The following is a 24,712-nucleotide window of genomic DNA, read 5'->3' on the forward strand; positions in this document are numbered from 1 at the left end:
CTTGTTTTGGTTGTTTGTGTTTGTTTTTTGAGACAGGGCCTTTTCCGCTCCACTGCAAAGCAGGAGAGGGCAGACTTCAGGCTTGTGGGACCTATTTTGTTTTGTTTTGATTACATAAAAAGATCTTGCCCATCAACTTATTCCCAGCAACTGATGTTCAGAAGCATGCTGCTTCTGACAGTGCAAGTGGAACTCAGACCTTGTGGCCAGTAGCCTCTTCCTTCATGAATAGGTCTAATCCTTTTTTCGAAGTGATCCAAGTTGGTGGGCATCACTGCCTCTGATAAGAGTGAGTTTAGCTATGCGCTACATGAAGAAGTACAATAGTACCTCTGGTTAAGAACTTAATTCATTCTGGAGGTCCGTTCTTAACCTGAAACTGTAACCTGAAGCACCACTTTAGCTAATGGGGCCTCCCGCTGCCGCCGTGCTTCTGGAGCACGATTTCTGTTCTCATCCTGAAGCAAAGTTCTTAACCGGAGGTACTATTTTTGGGTTAGCAGAGTCTGTAACCTGAAGTGTCTATAACCCGAGGTACCACTGTACTTCATTATTACAAACCTAAGGTCTGCCACCACTCGCAAAAAATACTGGCTTAGTGGGGTGACATTCTCTGAGAACGCTCAGCTGTTAAATCTGTGAGCGGTACCAAAATCAAACTCAAAAATTATTTCATACCCATTCCTGGATTCTTTTTTCAGCCAGCTAATTTAATGAGGGAGGGAAGCTTTATAGTTGCTGCTGTTGTTACACAACGGGCAGTAAGTAAGCCTTGTAAGTAAGTAAGTGAAGCATGCCCAGTGTAGCATTAAATTAATCCCTGTGGTGGTATCAGTACTACTACTAACTACTCCAGTGAAGGAGGAAGAGAAAGGAGGACCATAACTTCAACCTCTGGCTTCTTCAGGTATGACAGAGAAAGGCCCCTGTCTGATACCCTGAAGAGAGTACTGGAAATAATATTATTTATGGTTTTGTGGATGCTTTTTACTGATTTTATTTTTGTACGTTGTATATTGCCTTGATTTTTATTATTTTTTAAAATGAAAGGGCAGGTTATAAATATGCAAATAAATACATCACCTGGCTGTGAGTCTGAAGGTCGCTCCCCACAAGGCCCTTTCCACCTGGCCAGACTCACCAGCCCTACTGAAGAGGCTCCTCATGAGGCTGGAGGAACATCACCCGGCTATTGTTTTATTCATATATTGATTTAATATTTTTTATTAAAAATATAAAGCAGTATAGAAATTGAAATAAAGAAATAATAAATACCCTAATTTATTTTGCAGAACAATAAAGTAGTAAGAAATTGGATTCTCAAGCATACAAATGCCAATCCCATCTATTCCAGTCAATCGGCATTAGGTTTTATTGCGAATCAAAAGACTCCTGGCTGAAAGGCGCAGCAATGTTTTTCAGCCACTGGGCAAAAGGCAAGCTTGCCTCAGGTTCTGGCCTGGCAAGGGTTGGCAGACAAAACAAGTGCTTGGTATACCAGCTTCTCCTACAGGCAGTGGCTTCAGGCGCTTGGAGGTCCACCTGAACTCGAGGGAGGCCATAGTTCAGTGGTTTGCATGCTGAAGGTCTCAGGTTCCCTCTTTGGCTTCTCCAGTTGGGACTAGGGGTGCCCGAAACCCTGAAGAACTGCTGCCACTCAGTGTAAACAGTGCTGAACTAGGTGAACCAATGTTCTGTCTCAGTATAAGGCATTTTCCTATGTTCCTTCCTAAGTTTTGTTTTTTTATATAATAATTTTTATTAATTTTAACATATAGATTATAGTACAAACCACAAAACTTCATCACTTACACAGTCTTTTTTGGACTTCCATCAGCACCTCTGATGATCCACTGTTTTAAACATTTCTTATACATTTCTTAAATTCATATTGCCTTTAATTGTCATAACTAACCATCCTCCCCCTCATCCATTTTTGCAATAATTCCAATAATACTCCTCACAAAACATCTTGCAAACCTACAAACGTAGTCTGGTCATCACAAATACTTTTCAGATAGTCTGTAAATTTACTCCAGTCTTTTGTGAATTTCTGGTCCCGCCAATTTCGAATCCTTCCTGTTAGTCTATCCAGTTCTGCATAGTCTATTAATTTCCTTCTCCATTCATCTTTTGTCGGTAATTCTTCTTGCTTCCATTTTTGGGCCAATAACATTCTTGCTGCCATTGTTGCATATAAAAACACCTTACATTCCTTTCTATTTATATCACTTCCTACAATGCCCAATAAGAATGCTTCTGGTTTCTTTATAAATGTATATTTCAACATTTTTTTTCATCTCATTATATATCATCTCCCAGAAGCCTTTCACCTTTTTGCATTCCCACCACATGTGATAAAATGTTCCTTCTTTTTCTTTACATTTCCAACATTTATTGCTAACTTTATTGCTAAAGGTAAAGATAAAGGTATAAAGTTCCTTCCTAAGTTTTGATGCCCCATCCCCTTTCTTTGCCTTTCACCTCTGCCTTTAACTACTAACGTAGATTGTTAGATCTCTGGACAAGGACTGTGAATTCCTATATATTGCACATTGCAGTAGGTGTGTGGTGCTGATGGCAGCAGTGGTAACAATGCAAACATTTGAGATGAGTTCAGAATTTTACCCCGGCAGGTACCTTCACGACGGTTCTGAGGTTCTGCTGGACCGCATCCTGCTTGCAGCTACAGATGGTATCAATTCCTTTGAGTTCATTCTGCAAGTTCAGGTCAGTGTGAGATTCATCAGAATATTAGTTCTCTGGAAGATGACAATTTTCAGGGGGCTTTGTGGTTATTTTAGAAACTGGGAGGTCTTGGACAAGATAGGGATTCTTCTGCACTTATGAGCCTTATGTTATATGTGTTTGATGGGTATTATTGTAAGAGATACCTGCACCTTTCAGTTTTTCCTGTACTGTCAGGAATGAATCCACTCAGCATTAAATGCTGAAAAATGCAATGCATCAGCAAAAGAGAGATGCTTTATTTTTACGTATGATGGTTTCATCCTTAAAGGACTTGAAACCACTTGCAAATAAACACTGTGCTGTGTTTTGTATATATTTGGCCCTACAGTTGTTTGCTAAAACTCCCTAGTTTATTAAAAGTCAAAAATCAGGTTGGATACATTGGGATGTTTTAGTCAATGTTGCTCATACTTTGAGTAGCTACATGGAGATGAATGGGCGTGATCAACTTAGGTCCATTGAGTGTGTTGTTGTTGTTGTTTTGTTGTTGTTGTTGTTTTTTGTGGGGGGGGTTGGGGGCACCACCCCCTCACTCTCCAGGCTTCAGCGAAAGCCTGCATTCGCCCCATAGGACGCACACACATTTCCCCTTCATTTTTGGAGAGGAAAAAGTGTGTCCTATAGGGCAAAAAATAAAATACGGTATATGTGTTGTGAGCCACTCAGAGTGGCTGGAGAAACTCAGCCAGATGGGCTAGGCAATAATAATAATAATAACAACAACAATGATAATGGAATAGGACATCCCTATTTTCAACAGCAGCATCAGTAGCTGGTGTTCTGCTTAATTGAACCCAAATCTACCAGCATTTACTCTTTGCTGTAAATAAAACATTCCCTTCATCCTGTCATTGCTTCACATCGTTACAATCATGCTTACACACAGAAATGAATAGCCAGCACAGTTTTGCCCTCAAGCATATTTTTTCCAGGTGAATCCAGTAAATGATGAACCTCCTGTCATGAATGCTGACCTCATTCCCTCCATCGAATGCCCAGAGGGTCAGGCAGTGGCCATCACCTCGGAGAACCTTTATGCTACTGATGAAGACAGTGAAGACATGCAGCTGATGTTCATGCTCGCTCGAAATCCTAAATATGGAGTTGTGAAGAAAGATGGGATTGTGGTGGATCGCTTTCCACAAGTAGATGTTGTTTCTGGAGCAGTGGAATATGAACATACAAGTAAGTGTGAGCAATGCTCTGATCATATATCTTAGGGTTGCCGTATTTCAAAAAGTTTGGCCAGCGTAGTTGAGCTTTCTTTGCAAAATCTCAAAAAAAAATATTTTTGAGCTATTTTTAAATGAAATTCGCCGAAATCTATACTTCCGACATGGGCTGCCAAAGGTCCAGATTTTACCAGACATTTTTTTACCAATTTCCACCCTTACGCTGTTTACGAGGGCCGAATACCGTCTCTATCCGGAAAATTCTGGACGTATCGCAACCTTTATCTATCCAGGCCAAGTCTTTATTCCTGTTACATGAAATTCCATTATAAGTGGTTGCAACCCCATCTTGGGGATAAAGGGGGCTCCATTGTGGGTGGGGGTATTGTTTTTGTTTGTTATTATGGTATGTAATTTTGCAGAGACTTTTCAGTGAGCTTCTGGGGGTGGTTTGCTGGGAGAGAGAGAAATCAGCTTCCACCTGCCCACTTCTGCATGTTGATCTCTGGATCCAACCCTTATTGAATAATAATGGATGTTCCTTGGAAATTAAAATCTTTTGGTTCATATCTTGGAAATAAAAACATACTGGCCATAGCCAAGCCAATTGTAAGCGCTTATCAGTTTCATTTATTTCTGTAAAAGAGATTGGAACATACCATTTTTGAGCAATGGGACTTCATGTTGTTGTTGTTGTTTAGTTGTTTAGTCGTGCCCGACTCTTCGAGACCCCATGGACCACAGCACGCCAGGCACTTCTGTCTTCCACTGCCTCCCGCAGTTTAGTCAAACTCATGCTGGTAGCTTCGAGAACACTGTCCAACTATCTCATCCTCTGTCGTCCCCTTCTCCTTGTGCCCTCAATCTTTCCCAACATCAGGGTCTTTTCCAGGGAGTCTTCTCTTCTCATGAGGTGGCCAAAGTATTGGAGTCTCAGCTTCAGGATCTGTCCTTCCAGTGAGCACTCAGGGCTGATTTCCTTCAGAATGGACATGTTTGATCTTCTTGCAGTCCATGGGACTCTCAAGAGTCTCCTCCAGCACCATAATTCAAAAGCATCAATTCTTCGACGATCAGCCTTCTTTATGGTCCAGCTCTCACTTCCGTACAATGGGACTTCATAATCCTTGTCAATTGTTTTCAGAATGGTTATTGGGGGAAATACAGAAACATGAACATAGAATTGCTTTAACATTAATAATTCCTATATATATGGCTTATCTCTTAAGTGATAGACATATGTATTGATTTCTAGATCATTAGATTAACATTTTTTCTGGGGATAGTCTTTTTATATTATTTGTATGATACAGAAAAGATGTCTATACAACCATGTGGATGTCTTTGTTATTGTTCCTTACAAGACAAGGATGGGGAACCTATGGCTTTCCAGTTGTTTCTGGTCTACAACTTCCATCTTCCTGACCGCTGGCTGTGTTGATCATGGTTGATGGGAGCTGGAATGCACCAAAATCTGGAGCACCACAGTTTAGCCATCATTGTTGGAAGGAATAAGTTACCATAATTGAGTAATTTAAGAAATTCCTCCCATTCTTCTCGTTTCTTCTTCATGACTATTGCTGAAAATATTTTGCACCTCGGCATTTTAAACAAATGTTTCTTGCATTGCAAAAATATCCTGTTTTATATCTTGCTGTTTCTTTCTTTGTTTTCCCCAGGTGGAGAGATTGGCTTGACCCCTTTATTTGATATCCTTACGTTTGTTGTCTCGGATGATGAAATTGGCCCAACAAATGAGTGTTGTTATGACGAATCTCCTTTTCCTCCTGTTCCGCTTCATAAATCTTTTCCAGTATATGATATTAACATCACAATATTTCCTATAGACAACCAACCACCATCCATTGTTACCGGTAAAACATCTTTACATTTTTTTATTTTATTTTTTGTATGCCCAGCTGGCTTGTTGAGAATTTAAGATTATAATTCAGGACATGTGAGGACAATGCTGAACTGTCTATGCTAATTTATTTACAAAGCACTTAAGGTTTTCAAGCCACAGTACAAAGATTTTTTATATATAAAAATTTTTTTTTCAGTTTTTTAAACTTTTTTACAAACATACAAATCCAATATTTCCCCAATAGACATATTTACCCCACCACTTTGTGGTTTCTTATATTTTTTAATTCTTTGCACTGCATTTCCCTCATTATTCCAATTATTAATTATTCCCTACTTTTCCTTTAACATTAATTTTAACTGCTTGGTTTTAAATTAATCCTGCCATTGAACTTAAATGTATACAATAACTTTTCAAATATTCCACAAATTTCCCCCATTCTTTAATAAAGTTTTTTTCTTCTTGGTTTCTTATTGCTCCAGTAAGTTTTACCATTTCAGCATAGTCCATTAATTTAATCTGCCACTCCTCCTTGGTTGGTACAGAATCTTCTTTCCATCTCTGTCTTTCTTTTAAGACGGTTTAAGACGGTTGTTCCATGCATGCTTAGCTTAAAAATGTTGAAGTAAGGGATTTCCATGGAAAAAAAAATCACATAACCTAAATGAATCCTACATGCCTAGACCAGACACTGCATCGATTCTCTGTGACAATTTCAATAGTTGTTTATTTTTTATAACTGAGTGGCGTTATACGAAAGGCAGCTCTTTTGCCAGTAATGTGTGCATGTCCACTACTTTTCAATGAGGTATGTGTGAGTAACTTTGTGATTTGCAGTCTATCACCTAAGCAATGTTCTGGAAATGAAGGATTGTCCCAGCAGGGAAATTAAGCACTGATGCATGAAAAATGGTTCATTATGAGCAATTCATAATAGCTCTCAGGCAATTAATGCTGTGACAAACAGAGGTAACAACCGATCTTGAGCACTGCATAAACCATACTGAATAGCTTATCAGCAGAATTGTTTTGCAAGTGTGGTTCCCTCCCCCCCTTTCTCCCTCCTTGTTCAATTGGTGAGGATGAAGAGTCATTGGTACGGCATGCCTGGAAAACATTGCTATCAAGCAGATGAACGATGGCTTACACCACCAGTTATTTGAGACATTTCTTTAGCTTTGCAATTCCGGCTTCTTAAGTCACACAGTGCTTATCACTGAAGAAGTGTGCATGCACACGAAAGCTCACACCAATAACAAACTTAGTTGGTCTCTAAGGTGCTACTGGAAGGAATTTGTTTTCTTTTTTTCCGGCTACAGCAGACCTACAAAGCTACCTACCTGTGACTAGTACTTATCACTGTATCATTTGTTTGCAGGTGCCATGTTTGTTGTGGATGAGGGCACCTCGGCTGCCATTACCATTAACCACTTGTCTGCCGCTGATCCTGACACGAAAGCAGATGACTTACAGCTTGTTTTAGCTTCTCCTCCCCAATTTGGGTACATAGAGAATATACTGCCTTCCCCTGGCTTTGAGAAAAGCAATGTGGGAATAAGCATAGGTATGTGTTCTACAAGAAAAGGCAATTTGTATTTAAATCGAGGCACATTGCCAACACCTCTGCAGTCCATTTTGCCTTCCTGTGGTCAAATGTATGCAGGGGCCATTACCAGTGAAGAATCAAAAGAATTGTAGAGTTGGAAGGGACCACTAGGATAATCTAGTCCAGTGTTTCCCAATCTTGGGGCTCCAGCTGTTTTTGGACTACAGTTCCCATCATCCCTGACCACTGGTCCTGCTACTTAGGGATAATGGGAATTGTAGTCCCAAAAACAGAGACTTGAGTTTGGGGAACATTGATCTAGTCCCCTCCCCTGCAATGCAGGAATCCTTTGCCCAAAGTGGGGCTCGAACCCACAACTCTAAGATTATGGGTCTCATGCTCTACCAGCTGAGCCACTCCACCACTGCAGTGCTACTGCCTTAAGCCCCCACCTCTTCTGGTTTTCCAATGAATGCCAGGTGGATGCCATTGTGATGAAGAGAGTGATGCTAAGTCTCTTCGGGACAATGTGGGTAAATACAGAGTATTACAAGTTAACCCTCCTTTGTCATTGTCTGTCCCTCATTTCTGTACTTGCCAGAAATACCGGTATATGGAGGAGGGGGCTGGGCTGCATGGTGCCAGGGCCGGATTTAGGTATAACCTAAACAAGCTACAGCTTAGGGCCCCACTTTCTTGGGGGGCCCCCAAAAAAATTAAAGGAAAAACACACCTGGATGTACATTTCCAAAATATAAGATAAAAAACAAATAAAATAAAACCTACATTCAGCAACAGTGTTTTGTGTTGTGTAGGCTCCTATGATTTAAGTAATGCCCTGCTCCCCACTAGCCTGCTCCCTAAAATATCACTGGTTTGCTCAGTTCTATATATAGGGTGCCTACATTCTGCATGGACTGGTTGCATGGCAACATGTGCAAATGGCTTTAGATACCTATTAGGTCCATAAATTAGGGACGCCGGTGGCACTGTGGGTTAAACCACAGAGCCTAGGACTTGCCGATCAGAAGGTCAGTGGTTTGAGTCCCCATGACGGGGTGAGCTCCCGTTGCTCGGTCCCTGCTCCTGCCAACCTAGCAGTTCGAAAGCACGTGAAAGTGCAAGTAGTTAAATAGGTACTGATCCGGCGGGAAGGTAAATGGCGCTTCCGTGCGCTGCTCTGGTTCGCCAGAAGCAGCTTAGTCATGCTGGCCACATGACCCAGAAGCTGTACGCCGGCTCCCTTGGCCAGTAAAGCGAGATGAGCGCCGCAACCCCAGAGTCGTCCGCGACTGGACCTAATGGTCAGGGGTCCCTTTACCTTTTTAGGTCCATAAATTACCAAATAGCATGTATTCAACACAAAAAACAGGGACAGTTTGTTGTTGGCAAAGGACAGCTGGACATATAAAGGGCCCCATTACCTTCAGTAGCTTAGGGCCTCATCAAACCTAAATCCGGCCCTACATGGTGCAACGGGGGAGCATCAGAAGGCTTTATATTGAGCATCGTCTATTAAACTTGGAACCAACCTTGCCTGGAATAGTGAAAAAAACTCTTGCTGGGGAGTTTTTGAATTTGACTGAGTCTCAGTGAGGCAGCCACCAACATTTCTCTCTGTGGCCACACAGCATCTCCTGGGCCTCTTAATCCATCCGCTGCCTTAAAGTATGTTGGTGGATTCCACCCCATCCTCAATGTTGAAGCAAGTTTCAACTTCAACTGTTGAAGCAAGTTTTTAAAATGTTTTTTTTCATTATAAGTTGCCTTTGCTTTCCTATTATGCAGTTTTAATTTATGGTTGTTGTTTTCATGTAAACTGCTTTGTTGGCTAGTTTGGGACTACTGCTGAATAGTGGGGTAAAACAAAAACAAAATCTGGGGACTCCTGAATTGGGAGCCCCTTCTAGTTGGTTTCCCACAGCCACTGGATGTTAAAATTGTCCCAAAGTTTTGAGGGGTTTGCTCCACTCCAGGTCTCAGAACACATTTTGTGTAAATATCACCCACAGAAGCATTTTAGAGCATATCCCTCCTCTTTTCTACAAACACCTGTAGCCCAAATGAGTGTACATGTTAGAAAATGGCAAGGTTATTTCAAAGAGGACAGGAGAAGATGCATACCCAGTATGAACTTGCATTTCTTTCATCTAGCCTCATTCCAGCTGAAAAACATAAAGGGTCTGCACATAAACTATGTCCAGAGCAGGCACAGGAGAATAGAACCAACCGCAGACCAGTTTATGGTTTATGCCACTGACGGGAAGCATCGTTCGATGGAGACACCGTTTTATGTATTGATCAACCCGATGAATGATGAAGTGCCAGAATTTGAAGCAAGGAATATTACAGTAAGGATTGAAATATAATGTGTTCCTCTGGTTGTTCCTTTCTCAAAGAGAACATAGCTTGTCTTTACTTTCACTTCCTCCCCACACAACTCTTCCAGCATATTCCATTTATTTGTTTCCTTGCATTTATATCCTGCCTTTTTTCCATCATGAAGTCCATCATGTGATTCCCAGGAGATCAGCTGTTTGGGCACTGATCAGATCAAGAGCTGCTTAGCTTCGGCAAGGTGGTGGCCTCATGTGCCTTCAGACCGTCCTCTGGGAACACCATATTTTATGCCTGTGTATTCAGTCAACCCCAAGTAAACCAGTGCACGATTCAAGTAAACCAGTGCCCAAGTAAACCAGTGCATGATTCAAGATGTCTTAATTTGAGTTTCTGGTTTCCTTGCAGTCCTCATCAACCCACATCTGCCTTTCTATCCTTTACGCCAGGCATGGGAAGCCTCCAACTTCCCTCAGCCCCAGACAGCATCACCAATGGAAGTTGTAGCCCAACAACACCTGGAGGGTCACAGTTTTCTCCAAGCTTGCTCTGGATTTATTCTGGCTCAAGACTCAGCTTCCCTATTCTTCATAGTCGCCATCCATCACTTCTGCTCCTTGCTACCTGTCCTGGTCCCTAAACATCACCTGGATGCTCTTTCTGCCTCTTGGTTCCATTTTCTTTAGCTGCCCAATCTCCTATCCCTTGGCTCACATGTTTTTTATTTGCATTTGTTTTTTTTTAAAAATAAATTTATTTATTTGGTTTTTCAACTTACAATTTTATAGAAATATAACAAACATAAATAATAAAAACAAGTTTTCAAGGAATCTCTTGGACTTTCATCCTCCCCTTTGTGGGTCCTATTATTAATCAATTCCTCCCACATCTTTTATGATAATCCAAACCCTTTACCTCTTCCATTATGTCCAGAATTCACCCTTGAACTACAAGTGATATTCCAATCCTACTAATGATTTTTAACTGTTTACAATGGTCTTTAAGATAAGTTATACATTTATTAAAATATTGGTCTTCCTTCTGACTCATTCGGTCTTTTTAGCCATTTCAACATAGTCCATTAAATTTATCTGCCATTCCCAAAATCCTTTTACTACCTTACAGTTCCACCATTTATTTGCATTTGTTTGCACAGTATTTTTAGAGGAATGGTGGCTGGAGCTGGGCAGTAGAGTTAGGAACATATGTCCAGGCAAAATAGCTCGCTATTGTCTACAATGAATGATTTTTTATTAAATATATATATATATATATTACCAACAACCAAAACACAAACAGTGAAACCCCCCAGGTGGCTGATACATTGGGTATACATAATCAATAATAACATATTCAAATCAACCATATGTACAATTCTATATACATTAACACTCCTCCCTCCACAAGGTTTATTTAACTTTTAACATTTTAATTGCCCCAAAGTGTTCAAACCTACCCAAATAATTCAATATCTTCTCAAACCAATCCTCCTCCTTCTCACTGACCTTAAACCATTTGATTTTATTTATCATCACAGATATTCTAAGATTATAATATTTTTCAGTCTATTCCTCCATTGGTTCACGACTAGCTCTTCTGCATTTTTCCAATTACTCTCTATAACCTGTCTGGCTGCAATTACCATCAGTTTTACCCATTTACATTCCTCTTTTGTTTCTAGTTCGGTGCTACTCAGGCTAATAAGATCCATTAATTTAGATATTTCCACCTTCCTACCCACAATTCCTGATATTTCTATACCAATCTGTTTCCAGAATTCATTAACCAATGGACAATCCCACCACATATGACTGTACATTCCCATCACTCCACATTTCGTCCAACAATTCCTCCAATAATTGTCTGCAATGAATGGTAGCCACTCTCCATGGTTTCAGACAGAGGTCTCTCCCAGCCTTACATAGAGAAGATAGAAATTGAGCCTGAGACCTTTGAAATGCATGCTTTGAGATACACCTTAACCTAAGATCAAGTGGACTTTTGAGCACCAGCAAAATTTAATGATGGCTTATTGGAACAGACTAGATGAGCATCAGCAAGCTTACAAATTCCATGTCTATATTATTCCCTCATTCTGCAAAAGAATTCTGACTTCCTTTGACCATTCAGGTGCAGGAGGGCGAGATGAAGGAACTGGATCCATCTGTAATCAGTGCTGTTGATCTGGACATACCTCAAGATCCCCTGATCTTTACTGTCCTCCGGCAACCCCAGCACGGCTTCCTTGTTAATGGGAATCAAGGCAATGACATCATCCGCTATAAACATGCAACTGACAGTCGCCAGCACCACGAACTTCCTATGCATGAGTTTTCCATGGAGCTTTTGAAAAACGGTAAATGCTCTCCCAGCCTGTTTGTCCTTCAGAACAGTTACAGCCAGATGGTGGGATAATAAGAAATATTCATGTTTTATTTCTGCACCTGGTTCAAAGGTTGTCTTTTATCTATCTATGGTTGTGTACACATCTACCCTGCACCCAGTGTACTCCCGCTGTTTGGGAAGTGATGTACACATGTTAGCCCTGTACTTTTATACTGTCATTTCTTATGAAATGTTGTGTTGTTGTTGTTTTTTAATTATTTTATTTTATTTTTTGAAATGCTGTGTTTTGATACATTTTTCTCCAAACCAGCTTTGATCCGAATTGAGGAAAAGCTGTATTTTAAGTTGGCGATGTGTACACAGCATCTCTATGAGAAAATCATATTTAAACTACAGTACTATGCATATTTGCATGGGAATAAAGGTAAAGGTAAAGGGACCCCTAACCATAATTTGCTAGGGTTTTTTTCTTTTCTTTGACTGAATAAAGGATGCTTGATAGGATCAGGCTACAAATCTGTTTAAGACATGTAAGCAATTCAATCGTATGTTTACTCAGAGTAAAATACAGTAAATTTGGAGGGAATAAGGCCCTCAAACTCAGTGAGTCTCACATTTCAGCAGACATGCATAAAACTACACTGTGAATGGCATTCAGGTCTTTCTGCAACCAAACGGATCAAGGGAGCTGGAGGACTTTTCTTGCAAGGCTACAGATACTGGAAGTTAGTTTGGAAAATAGGTGGCTGAAGGCATTGTAATAATATGAAAGAATTGCTAGATGCAGCCTGAGTTGGCTGTGCAGAGGAAGGCCCTCTGCTTTTGGTTGTGAGAAGAGGAGTTGTCAAAAGACCAAGACTGCCCAATGAAACCATCAATCAACAAAGCTTCAACATTTCTTTATAAAGCAGAGCCTGATTTATAAAATAATGCTTGGTATGGCGAAAGCGGGCAGAGACTATGCTGGGGAGTCACAAGAGCCAGAAAGGGAGGCAGGGCACTGACTTCTAGAGGCTGGACCCCTTTGAGCCCCCCAACATTTGTTAGCTGAGCCGTCGCAATGTTCATCTGGGCGTTGGATGTGACATCACGAAGTCAGACGTGATGCCCAGATGCAACACTGTTGTGACATGGTGGATCCTCTTCCTCCTCCTTTTAACACAGAGGGGAAGCAGCCCCCAGCCTGTGGCGGTGGCAGGAGGAGCAGAAGGCAGACGAGCCACCAGCCATGGAGGCCAAGCTGTCACACGATGGCATCACATCTGTCGCCCATGCATCATGCACAATGTCAGCCCCCCCTCCCCAATCTTCATCCCAAGTCATTGCATCTTCAGAAAGCTATGTGTGCCTGAGCTTCACAACTTGTATTCTAAAGTCAGGTCCACTGAGTTCGACGAAGCTTCCTCCCAATTAAGGTAAAAAAAAAAAAAGAGTAAAGGACCCCTGGATGGTAAAGTCCAGTCAAAGGCAACTATGGGGCTGCAGCACTCATCTCACTTTGAGGCCAAGGGAGCTGGCGTTTGTCCACAGACAGCTTTTCTGGGTCATGTGGCCAGCATGACTAAGCCGCTTCTGGCACAACAGAACTCCGTGATGGAAGCCAGGGCGCACAGAAATGCCATTTATCTTCCTGCCGCAGCGGTACCTTTTTATCTACTTGCACTGGTGTGCTGTCAAACTGCTAGGTTGCTGGGACAGAGCAATGGGAGCTCACCCCGTCGTGGGGATTCAAACCGCCAACCTTCAGATTGGCAAGCCCAAGAGGCTCAGTGGTTTAGACCACAGTCCTTTTGGTGTGTGCAAACCCCTTTGGTTTCTTCCCATACTGCACTGGCTAACTGGAAAGAGCCACAGTGGGGCACCTCCCAACATTTTTATCAAATCATTTTTATCAAGTGGTTGAAATTTTTTTATGATTTTTATCAAATCATTTTTATGATTTTTATGATTTTTATCAAATCATTTTTATCAAGTGGTTGAAATATGGTTTCTATATGTGCTCAAAAGGGAACGTGAACCTTTTTAAAATTTCACAGGGATGGATGAATGACAAAACAGACACATTCTTCTCTCTCTCTCTCTATCTATCTATCTATCTATCTCTCTCTATCTATCTATCTCTCTCTTTTTAAAAAAGCAGATTGTTTTCATAGGAGCATTATTAGTCAAGCAGGCCATGATATGTGTTTTTGAGTCAATGGTGTGCTGATGGATTAATGAACAGCTGCTGTATTCAAGGCTTGTCCCATGCTAGTTGAAGCAAGCTGGCTGTGACCAGCAGACTTGTAGGGGGCGGGGAGCAGGATGGAAACAGTGGGAAATGATGTGAAAGAGATTTTGAGGGAAACCGATTAATTTTTCTCCCCCCTCTCCCTCTCTCTTGTTACTGTCCCCTTCATCCCACCTTCCAGGAATGAGGCTGATGTATATGCATGATGACTCCGACAGCCTAGTGGATGGCTTTTCAATCCAGCTATCAGATGGGAAACATAAAGTGTCAAAAACCATTTCGGTAGAGGTCATTCCAGTTAATGACGAGAAACCAGTGCTGAGCAAGTAAGCCACATGTTCATGTTCCAATTTGGTGCATGTGTTCTGACAAAGTGATTCAGCGGTGATCACAACAGCAAATTAGTGATTAATAGAGCTCATCTCTTGTAAATAACCACAGACTAATGCCAACAGCACTCCACAAAAACAATCCTTGGTGAAGGACATTCTGTTATGAGCAGAGAGAGCAATGTAGCCAAATCTGAATCCGAGGTACCTACAAACAGAGATACACAGCTTTGTATGTACAAAATAACGCACTCATATTGTATACAAATCAAAGGCAACAAGTTTACAATGTTTGCACCCTCTGGTGGTCATTCCAAACTTTGGCTCAGACCTTTTCTCTGCTCAGACCTTTTCTCTGCTAACCCTATCTGGGTTACTCTGACAATTTCAGTTTCTATCGGTTTCTCATTTTAAGTTGAGTTCTCCACATTTCCAGGCAAATTTGTGTTTTTTCCATTTTCCATTTTAGTGCAAATATCTCCCAATATAGACATTTTTGCCTAATATATAACTTTTTGCAAAGCAACCTCAATATATGCATTTCAAGAATACTTTACCACTGTGTATGCATTATTATTATTTTACACATTATGTGACCAGGGAAGTGCAAATTTAGAAAGGTGACTGTGTTTCAGTTTGTGTATTGCTCTGGAAAGGGCAAATTATGTAGGTTCACCTTCAAATGCAATTGGATTTCTCCTCTATCCCTAACTCCTCATGCCATTGTATGAACTGGGCCATAATTTAGGATCTCAGTACTGTATTTGAAGACTCCATTCTTCATCTATATTAACAGAATGACGCCTTGCATGCTTGAAATCTGTGTGGGGTGTGTGTGTTCTCTGAGTGATTCTTCCTCTCATTATTTCTGTAATTATCCTCCTTTTCAACAAATAACATGATGGATCCTTTGTTTGTTTGTTGCAGGAAGGGTAAGATAGAGGTGACTATGGGCGAAGCCCAAATTATTTCTAGTGCTGTTCTGTCAGCTGAAGATAAAGACACCCCAAGGGAACAAATTTATTATTTATTTGAGAGTGTCCCAGAAAACGGACATCTTCAGCTCAAGGTCAGTTTTTGTATTTCTACAAAAACCAAACAAAGTATTGCTTGGTGGAGAGGGGAAAGGAAGAACCCAGACTTATTGGGTTAAAATAGGAATCAGTGTAATCCTCCTGTTTCTTAATAGTCTCTCATGGCTTGAAACACATTGCAGTGCCTAAGATAATTTCCACTCTGATCCTTGGAACAATCCAGTAGTGGATGTTCTGTTCACATCAGTGGAACTTCTGCCAGCAGAATTGTTTCAGAGGAAGTTGATTATAGGAAGTGTGAAGAACACGCACTGGGGCTCATGTTCTTTTTAATTCTGTGTGTGCCAAATATGTAAAGGTAAAGGGACCCCTGACCGTTAAGTCCAGTCGTGGATGACTCTGGGGTTGTGGCGCTCATCTTGCTTTACTGGCCGAGGGAGCCAGCGTTTGTTCACAGACAGCTTCCGGGTCATGTGGCCAGCATGACTAAGCTGCTTCTGGCGAACCAAAGCAGCGCATGGAAACGTCGTTTACCTTCCCGCTGGAGCGGTACCTATTTATCTACTTGCACTTGGATATGCTTTCGAACTGCTAGGTTGGCAGGAGCCAAATATGTACCCCTGCTTATATTTTCAGAACTATATAATTGCCATAGGCCACAGTGGCTATATGGAGGGTGGCACTATGGTCTAAACCACTGAGCCTCTTGGGCTTGCTCATTAGAAGGTTGGCATTTCGAATCCTCACAATGGGGTGAGCTCCCTTTGCTCTGTCCCAGCTCCTGCCTACCTAGCAGTTTGAAAGCACGCCAGTGCAAGCAGATAAATAGGTACTGCTGTGGCGGGAAGGTAAACGGTGTTTCCGTGTGCTCTGGTTTCCGTCACAGTGTTCTGCTGCAACAGAAGCAGTTTAGTCATGCTGGCCACATGACTGGAAAGCTGTCTGTGGACAAACACAGGCTCCCTCGGCCTGAAAGCGAGATGAGCGCCGCAACCCCATAGTTGCCTTTGACTGGTCTTAACTGTCCAGGGGTCATTTACCTTTTTTTACCTTTCTACAGTAGCTAAGAACAACAGTTGGGATAGCCAGTAAGGGGCACTCCAGATATTGTGGACTACAGCTTCCATCATCCTTGAACACTGGCCGTGCTGGATGATGGGAGTTGTAGTCTAACCAACCAAGTTGGCTACTCCTGGGCTATGCTTTATAAACTGGGGCAGAAAGTCTTTTATCCTGCTTCCCCTCAAGGGCAATTTATGTGGCACTGGGTGGGGCTGGAATCAATGCTAGGCTAGATTAGAGCCAAAAGTGAGCAGGGCCACAGTCAAATGTGGACAGGACACCTACCTCTTCCCCTTTGTTTTTCTTCCTTGTCATTCGCATGAAATTAGGCCAAGGTGTTGTTGGTCCCTGACCCCTGGCTTATAAGGTCTCGTCACTAGCATTACACACAGCTGATCACTAAAATGGTATTTCTTTTGTTTAGTGACAGGGTTTTTTGTTTTGTTTTGTTTAGGTAGGCCATGACTGGGAGACACTCCAAAATGGGATGAAGTGCACCCAGAAAGACATAGACATGAACTCTGTGAGATACATCCACACCGGAACAATTGGCTCAAAGGAGCAGGACAGTTTTGTGTTTCATCTGTGGGATGGAGACAACAGATCACCAGAGGTGGTTTTCCCTATTACCATCAAGGACTTGGAAAAAGGTAAATCTATATCTAATCTTCACATTTAAGGCAAGATTCCTCCTAGTATTTTTTTTCCCTAAAGAGCAGCTCATACTTGATCTTGTATGTGGGTATGTACAGGGCTTTTTTCCAGCCATAACTCAATTCCCACAGATCTCAGATAAGTGCCATTGCTATTATAAGAGAACAAGAGTGGTGTTCACGCTGAATTCCAGCACCTCTTTTTCCAGAAAAATGGCACTGGGTATGTATGAATTTAGGTCCAAGCAGGCCCTTGATAGCTTCACACATTCACAGTGATCTAATTCTATACAATCACAAGTATTGTACAAACTTTACGCTTATTACAAACAAGGTTGTAAGAAGGCATCAATTTCCATTCCAACCCATGTTCTTCACAAACAGTCCTGTTTCTGTTCTGCTGCAGTTCAGCTTCTAACAAAAACTACATTATTCATCTCATCGTCTACGATAGCAGAATTTTACATACTGTAATTAATTATTAGTTTACACTATTCATTTAATGCACAGGAAACACACTGCATTTTGGGGTGGGGAGTTATCAATTATATATTGATAGCAGCAAATACCTTTCATATTCAGCGGATTGATTTCCATTCTGGTCATGGGGCAAATAAGTGAACACCCGCAATTTATGCTCCTGTTTCTATTCCATCGGAATTCTAGGGTGGCCCCAACCCTTCAGAATACATTTCAACAGGGAGGATTAATCAATATAAGTCACATTCTTCCTTTTCTGCTCATGGGAACATCTTGTGAATGGAATTTCATTCAAGGAGCACTCCCACCAGCAGAAGCCTAGTAAGAATCCAAACCAAAAAAGATCGTTAATATTTATGTTCCATGTGTCCTATAGGAAACATTGCAGTTTTCACAAAGCCCCTCACTGTGATGAAGAGCAACAGAGGCTACTTGATGACTGACGTCCTCCTTGCAGTCGATGGCACTGAGAAGCCAGAGGAGATCCTTTATGTGATAACCTCCCCACCTCAGTATGGACAACTTGAGTATGTCACCTATCCTGGAGTTGCCATTACAAGTTTCAGCCAAATGGATGTGGCAGGTCAGGCCGTCTGCTATGTCCACCATAGCAAGGCAGCTTCTCCAAGGGATACGTTCAGGTAAGCAGTGAAAAATCTATTGCTTTTCTTAATAAAAGTAGCATCAAGATTGGAAGTAGGAACAGTCAATGCATGGCAGGAGGTGGTACAGCATTCTCCTCTGGGCATGGCATCTTCATGTAAAGAGATCCATGTTGGGTTGAAGAACTTCTGGCCCTCCATATATTCCATGTTAGCACTTCTCCATATATTCCATGTTAGCACTTCTCTCACACAAGACACGAAACGCTGGCAGTTTTACAAGTTGAGGTTTATTAGCAATAACAGGCTTACAGCAATCCAAGCTTCCCACAACTCATTCCTCACTGTCGGCATCAGTTGACTCGACTGGCTTCCAGCCCTTCTTCCTGCTGGTCGTCCTTTGTTCTAATCGCTTGCTCCGCCTCCTACTTCTTGGAGATTCAGGCGCAGCCAATTCCTCCTCCTCTGGAGGGGGGCTTATCTCACTTTTGTTGTGTGAAAGAATCAAGTTCCTGTTTTCCTCTGCCTCTTCCTCCCCCTCTGCAGATTCCTCTCTGCCAGCCATGCCTCTGACAAAATGTTGTTTGACACCAGTTCCCATCAGCCTCAACCAATGTGGCCAGGGATCAGGGATGAGGGGAGTCTGAAGGGCCACCAGTTTCCCACTCCTCATCTAAAATAAGAATAGCACTTGAACAGTTCCCTGCACCGCATGGGAAATAGTTACCAATGTCTTTGTGGTCTAAGGAGTTGTCCATAATGGGAACGTGGTAGATACATAAATGGATTGTGTGTTAACATTTTAGTTGTCTCCTAAAAGCACACATTAAAAATATGGTATAACCGAGCTCATTTGGAACCTGCTTTCTAGGTTGTTAATTATTTTCATAGGTCACCCATGAACCCTTTCTAGGGCATCAGCATTATTGCCCGTAAGTAAATGAAGTTTTACCTAGCTGCACCACTAATTTGGCTGCTCAGTTTCTGCACTCAGTTTTAAAGCTGGAAGAAAATTTCAGAATGTAACATAATGCTGGATCTCCTTGAACACCAAGACTTTGCAAATAGAGTTGGTGTGAATGCTCAGGACAACATTTTGGGTGGTATTCAACTAGGTTTTACTGACAATAGACCCATTAAATTAATGGACGTAAGTTAGACCCATTTGTTTTTATGCATTTGCTCTGAGTAAAACTTAGTTGAATATCACCCACTGCCTTGGAAACTACTTATTCCCGTATCTTGATTCAGGAAGCACATTTAAGATTATTTTTCTGTGGTTTGAAGGGATATTTTAATTTAATATAGTGTAATGATGTATTTTAACAATTTGAAATTCTTTACTTAAACTCATTGGTTAGGCAGTTAAAAAGCAGAGACATTGATTAATGAAACAAATTTGTATCTATCGGCAGTTCTGTGTTGATTTGCTGTCCTCATCTGGGATTTTGCTTTTTTTAATTAATTAGTAGACTGGGGAAAAGCCAGATTCTGGATTCACACCATTGTTTTTGTTCCAGTTTAACTAAGATGGTACATATTCATGTTCAGATGCATAGATGTAGCTACCACTCTAACTATGTGTGTGTGTCTATACATACCTATAGTGAAATTCGTGTGACATTGCTTATAGACATGCCCAGAATGTTATGCCCAGACCAGACACACTTTGACGAGGTATTTTAATGAAATGAAGATATACGTGTCTGTTTCAATCACTGTAAAATGATGTTCCTGGCTGTTTGAATTTGGCCAAGCAGTTGGTTATATATTGAGATATAAATACTGTGGCAGATTATTAAAAAATAAAACACCAAGGGCTGGTGACATTTAATTAAATGAGGGTTTAAATGATCAGATTTTTACCGTCCGTTAAGGCACTTTATTTCATCGTAAACCTCACAGCATTGTTTGATGCTGCTGGCCTGGAAGAAGGATTTGGCAGTGCTTGTTTTGGACAGATGACTTCAAGTGATTAGCAATCTGACATCAGACGCTGGCAGCAGGATGCTAAAAGAACATGCTAATGTCCTCCATTTTGACACGGTGGATCAGTTTTGTAATAAGCTGGCACTATCTCCTGATTCCATTTTTATATTTTAAATGCCATGACAGATGGTAAGTCCTGCAGCCAGCTCTATTGCCATGAACTAGAGAAAGCCTTGAAAACCTTGGTAATGGTGAAATCAAGTCACGTGACTCAGCCTCCTAACTAAGCTTGAGAGTTATCCCAAAAAAAAATTTCATCAGAGTGATGAGAATGTTGGCTGCTTCCCATTCCTGAGGGAAACGTGGAACAGAACTAAACATGGAATAAACAACACGCTGGAAGAAAGGGGCATGGTGTTTCCTTGAAACAAACAACCTCATTGTCTGGGGGGACCTAGCAATGCACGCCATTTGCATGGCAATTACTAGCCTGCCTTTGAAAGTTGGACCACAGATAATCTATCCTCATGGGCTGAACTGTTTGCTAAGTCCTTTACCTTACTTAGGTTTGGGATGAATATATCTGTGGGCCTTTCTAAAGCAAAAACCCAATAAATCTTTAGTATTAGTATTTTTGCATCATGGACTAGCACTATATAGGCTATATAGGCAATTCTTTGGGGCAGCAGAACTCCGAGGTCTCCAGACTGCTTAGGGGTGTATTCTGTGGCAAATTGCCACCGTAGTCCTTTAGGGCAACATGGTCTGAAGTATTTTATCCTGGTGTCAGCTCCTTTTTTATTCATTCCATTCAACTGAGTGGGCAAACTTCCATTTGTTTGTAAGGAATAGGAAAGTGCATCTTCAGTCAGGAAAACCTTTCAGGAGAAAGCACAGTTCATCCCTCTGCTTACAAGAACAGCGGGTGGAAGTAATTTTTGTTGATGGTAGCAAAGTCGCTTAACAATTCGGTCCGACGCTTGAGTATCATCTTCCCTCTTCAACCTCAAAATTCACAAAATGCCCTTTTAGAGTGGTACCTTGGTTCTCGAATTTAATTGGTTCGACTCCCAAAGCATTCAAAAACCAAGGTGCGGCTTCCAATTGGCTGCAGGAACTTCCTGCACTCAAGTGGAAGCTGAGTCGGACGTTCGGCTTCCAAAAAACATTAAAAAACCGGAACACTTACTTCTGGATTTTTGGCATTCGGGAGCCGATTTGTTCAACAACTAAGCCGTTCGAGAACCAAGGTATGACTACATCCACATCATTGCTTTCATTCCAGCTGAAGCTGTGATATAACTAAACTGATGACAGGACATCCGTTTTACCGCTGAAACAAGCATTAGGTCAGTTCAGACAGCTGCTACAGTTTTTCTCAGATGGGAATATATTTACCTTCAGTAAATATATTTCTTACTCTTATAAATCATCAAACCTGCCAGCTCTTTTCCCCATCCGTTTGATGGCATAATGCCTACACAGGTTGGTCACCTCTGAATCATCAGTGGAAGTTTTCAGGGTAGTAACTTGAATATCAGCAGTTTCTCAGACCAAGAGGTCACAAACTCTACATCAAGAATCAGGCACACGACCCCAATGGTATCAAGGCTTTTCTGACCTCAAGAGTTCTAGCTCTGGCCTTTGATCTAGGGCTAAGGTGAAATAAGTGTTTCAAATATTCATTGGTTTGTATATATGAACAAAATGCCTGTGGCTCAATGCAAACCCCAATTAAGAGTTGTTCCTGTCTCAGAGGCACTCAGATAGGAGAGCTGAGGAAGACCCCTGCCTGCTGTGACCTTGAAGGCCTGCTGCCAGACAGCTTTTATTTTTATACAAAATAATAGTTCATTGGAGAGGGGAAACTTGGCTGACAGTGGTAGCAGACTCTAAATCAACATTATATATATAATAATATAATATAATATAATATAATATAATATAATATAATATAATATAATATAATATAATAATGTTCAGTAGCACCTTAGAGACCAATTAAGTTTGTTCTTAGTATAAGCCATGGGTAGGCAAACTAAGGCCTGGGGGCCGGATCCGGCCCAATCGCCTTCTAAATCTGGCCCACAGAGGGTCCAGGAATCAGCATGTTTTTACATGAGTTGAATGTATTCTTTTATTTAAAATGCATCTCTGGGTTATTTGTGGGGCATAGGAATTTGTTCAATATTTTTTTCAAAATATAGTCTAGCCCCCCACAACGTCTGAGGGACAGTGGACCGGCCCCCTGCTGAAAAAGTTTGCTGACCCCTGGTATAAGCTTTCATGTGCATACACACATCTTTGTGTCTGCCACTCGTGAGTGTCATTCTTTCAGAGACTGGGGTCTTGATATGTTCTCAGAGTAACCGAGAGGCAAACTCTTTAGTAAAGGTGTCTGTTATATTTCATTTCAGTAGATGGTGAAACAGGAACACTTGCCTCTTTTTGCCAGATTCATCGTCAGCAATGGACTAAGGACAAAACACGGAGAGTTTGAGATCATCCTGGAGACAGTGGACCAAGCCTTACCCACAGTGGCCAAGAACAAAGGCTTGACCTTACTCGAAGGTGGCATTGCATTCCTTTCTCCAGACATTCTCCAGCTCTCGGACCCAGACACAGATCCGCAAAACCTCTCCTTTCTCCTTGCACAGCTCCCACAGTACGGCCAGCTCTTCAACAGAAAGTCTGGCCTATGGCAGCAAAGCTTCAGCCAACAAGATGTGGACAATCTGAACATTGCTTATAGACATGGAGGAGGGGATTCTCGGATTGACAGATTTACATTTGTGGCAACAGATGGAGTGAATGAAGGCTTCATAGTAAATAACAAGGTGCAACTAGAGCCCTTGGCGTTCAGTATCCAGGCAAGTTCCTGCACACACACACACACACACACACACACACACACACACACAAACACTATTGTCTTTAGCTTCATTTTTATGCAGGTTTTAGGATTCTATTGTGCTGTATTGTGCTGTATTGTGTGTTATTTTTTTTATAAAAAAAACCCATCCCAAAAGCACTACAGAATGTTGCTAGATATGTTCTGTAGAATAAAGAAGTAAACTCAATCCCAAGTTTTGATTGTTAGCTATTCCATTTCCAAACTTCTTTATTAATTTGTTAAAATATTGGTATTGACAGTTTTTGAGATAAAATAAAATAAGAATCAAACTAGTCTACAGAACGAGAATATTTTTTTAAAAAAGAGAGAGAGAAAGAAAGAAAGAGAAAACAGAAAAAAGAGGAAGAGGGAAGAAAATACCTGTAAGGCCCTTTACCATATTACATCATATATATCCTGTCATTTATCCACATACAGAGAGGTAGATTCTCCCATCTCCCACCTGGGAGCATCCATCATCTCCCAGTCTCTCACCCTGGGAGACCCTTTCTACCCTGCCTTTCATGCAGGGACTCCCCTCCTCCAACTGTCCCCTTCCTGTTTGTGTCCTCAGTTCAAGGAAAATGACTTCTTTCCCCCACCCAAATACCTACAATTGTCAGATAGAGATGTGCAAGTACATCTCTGTTTTTCCCTTCTTTGTTTTTCCTCCTTTTATCCTTTTAACTTTGTCCTGTTTGTTCTCTTTCTCTCTTTTCTATTTCTCTTGTTTTCCCTTTGTATTTTTACTATTTTGTATTGGGAACATTCCTACTTCTCTATCAATGAGGATGTCTTGAACTGCTTGTATGCCAAATGAAGTGTTTTATGTTGCCTTGATTTTTGCTGTCTGCTTTAGCCCCCTTCATGTGTGAATTGCATAAAAGGGCATCAATTGTAGATGGTGGTTAAGGGACTGTGCTTCTGTCTTTGCTCATTTCCCACTGCCCACACATTAGACATGGATGTTTAACATGAAAAGCCTGCGTGTGTAAACTTGAGGCATCGAAGCTCACAGTCATACAGGCTTTGAGAATGTGTGAAGAAATGGCGCATCCACTTTTCCCCATGGTAACATATGGATGTTGGGGGAGGAACTGAGAAGCCACATGAACTGGGGCATGGGGCTAGAGACATAGGCTCTTTCTATGCCCCTTCACATGATTCTTGCATGAAGGGGGCTTTTCATCATAAACATACATACACAAAGTTGTAGTAATTTGCATGCCTTAGATTGCATGTATCTCAAGTGTCAGTGTTCTAGGACTTATATAAGCTAATTCATCAAACTGATTTGGGTTTAAGACTCCTGTTTTGATGACATGTATAGCTTCAAAAAGTAGAGCCTTGGCTATAATAGGGAAAGGGTAAGGGAGTGTGTTGCTCCTTCCTTCCTTCCTTCCTTCCTTCCTTCCTTCCTTCCTTCCTTCCTTCCTTCAATATCTAACCTTTGATCAGTGATAGTGAGCATTAATTTTTGTTTT

General features: G+C 41.3%; 1 protein-coding gene across 1 annotated transcript in view; it reads left to right on the forward strand.

Moving 5' to 3' along the window:
* Positions 1–24,712, forward strand: part of FREM1 (FRAS1 related extracellular matrix 1) — a 78,628-nt gene that overhangs the window by 33,193 nt on the left and 20,723 nt on the right. Inside the window, exons 15-25 of the mRNA XM_083718136.1 lie at positions 2,637–2,730; positions 3,684–3,936; positions 5,603–5,797; positions 7,166–7,351; positions 9,488–9,684; positions 11,801–12,026; positions 14,428–14,572; positions 15,503–15,644; positions 17,126–17,321; positions 18,181–18,445; positions 22,791–23,205. Coding sequence (XP_083574262.1) covers positions 2,637–2,730; positions 3,684–3,936; positions 5,603–5,797; positions 7,166–7,351; positions 9,488–9,684; positions 11,801–12,026; positions 14,428–14,572; positions 15,503–15,644; positions 17,126–17,321; positions 18,181–18,445; positions 22,791–23,205 — 2,314 coding nt within the window. The remainder of the gene's footprint in view (positions 1–2,636; positions 2,731–3,683; positions 3,937–5,602; positions 5,798–7,165; positions 7,352–9,487; positions 9,685–11,800; positions 12,027–14,427; positions 14,573–15,502; positions 15,645–17,125; positions 17,322–18,180; positions 18,446–22,790; positions 23,206–24,712) is intronic.

The sequence above is a fragment of the Podarcis gaigeae genome (assembly GCF_964106915.1).
Source record: "Podarcis gaigeae genome assembly, chromosome: 17".
NCBI lineage: Eukaryota > Metazoa > Chordata > Lepidosauria > Squamata > Lacertidae > Podarcis > Podarcis gaigeae.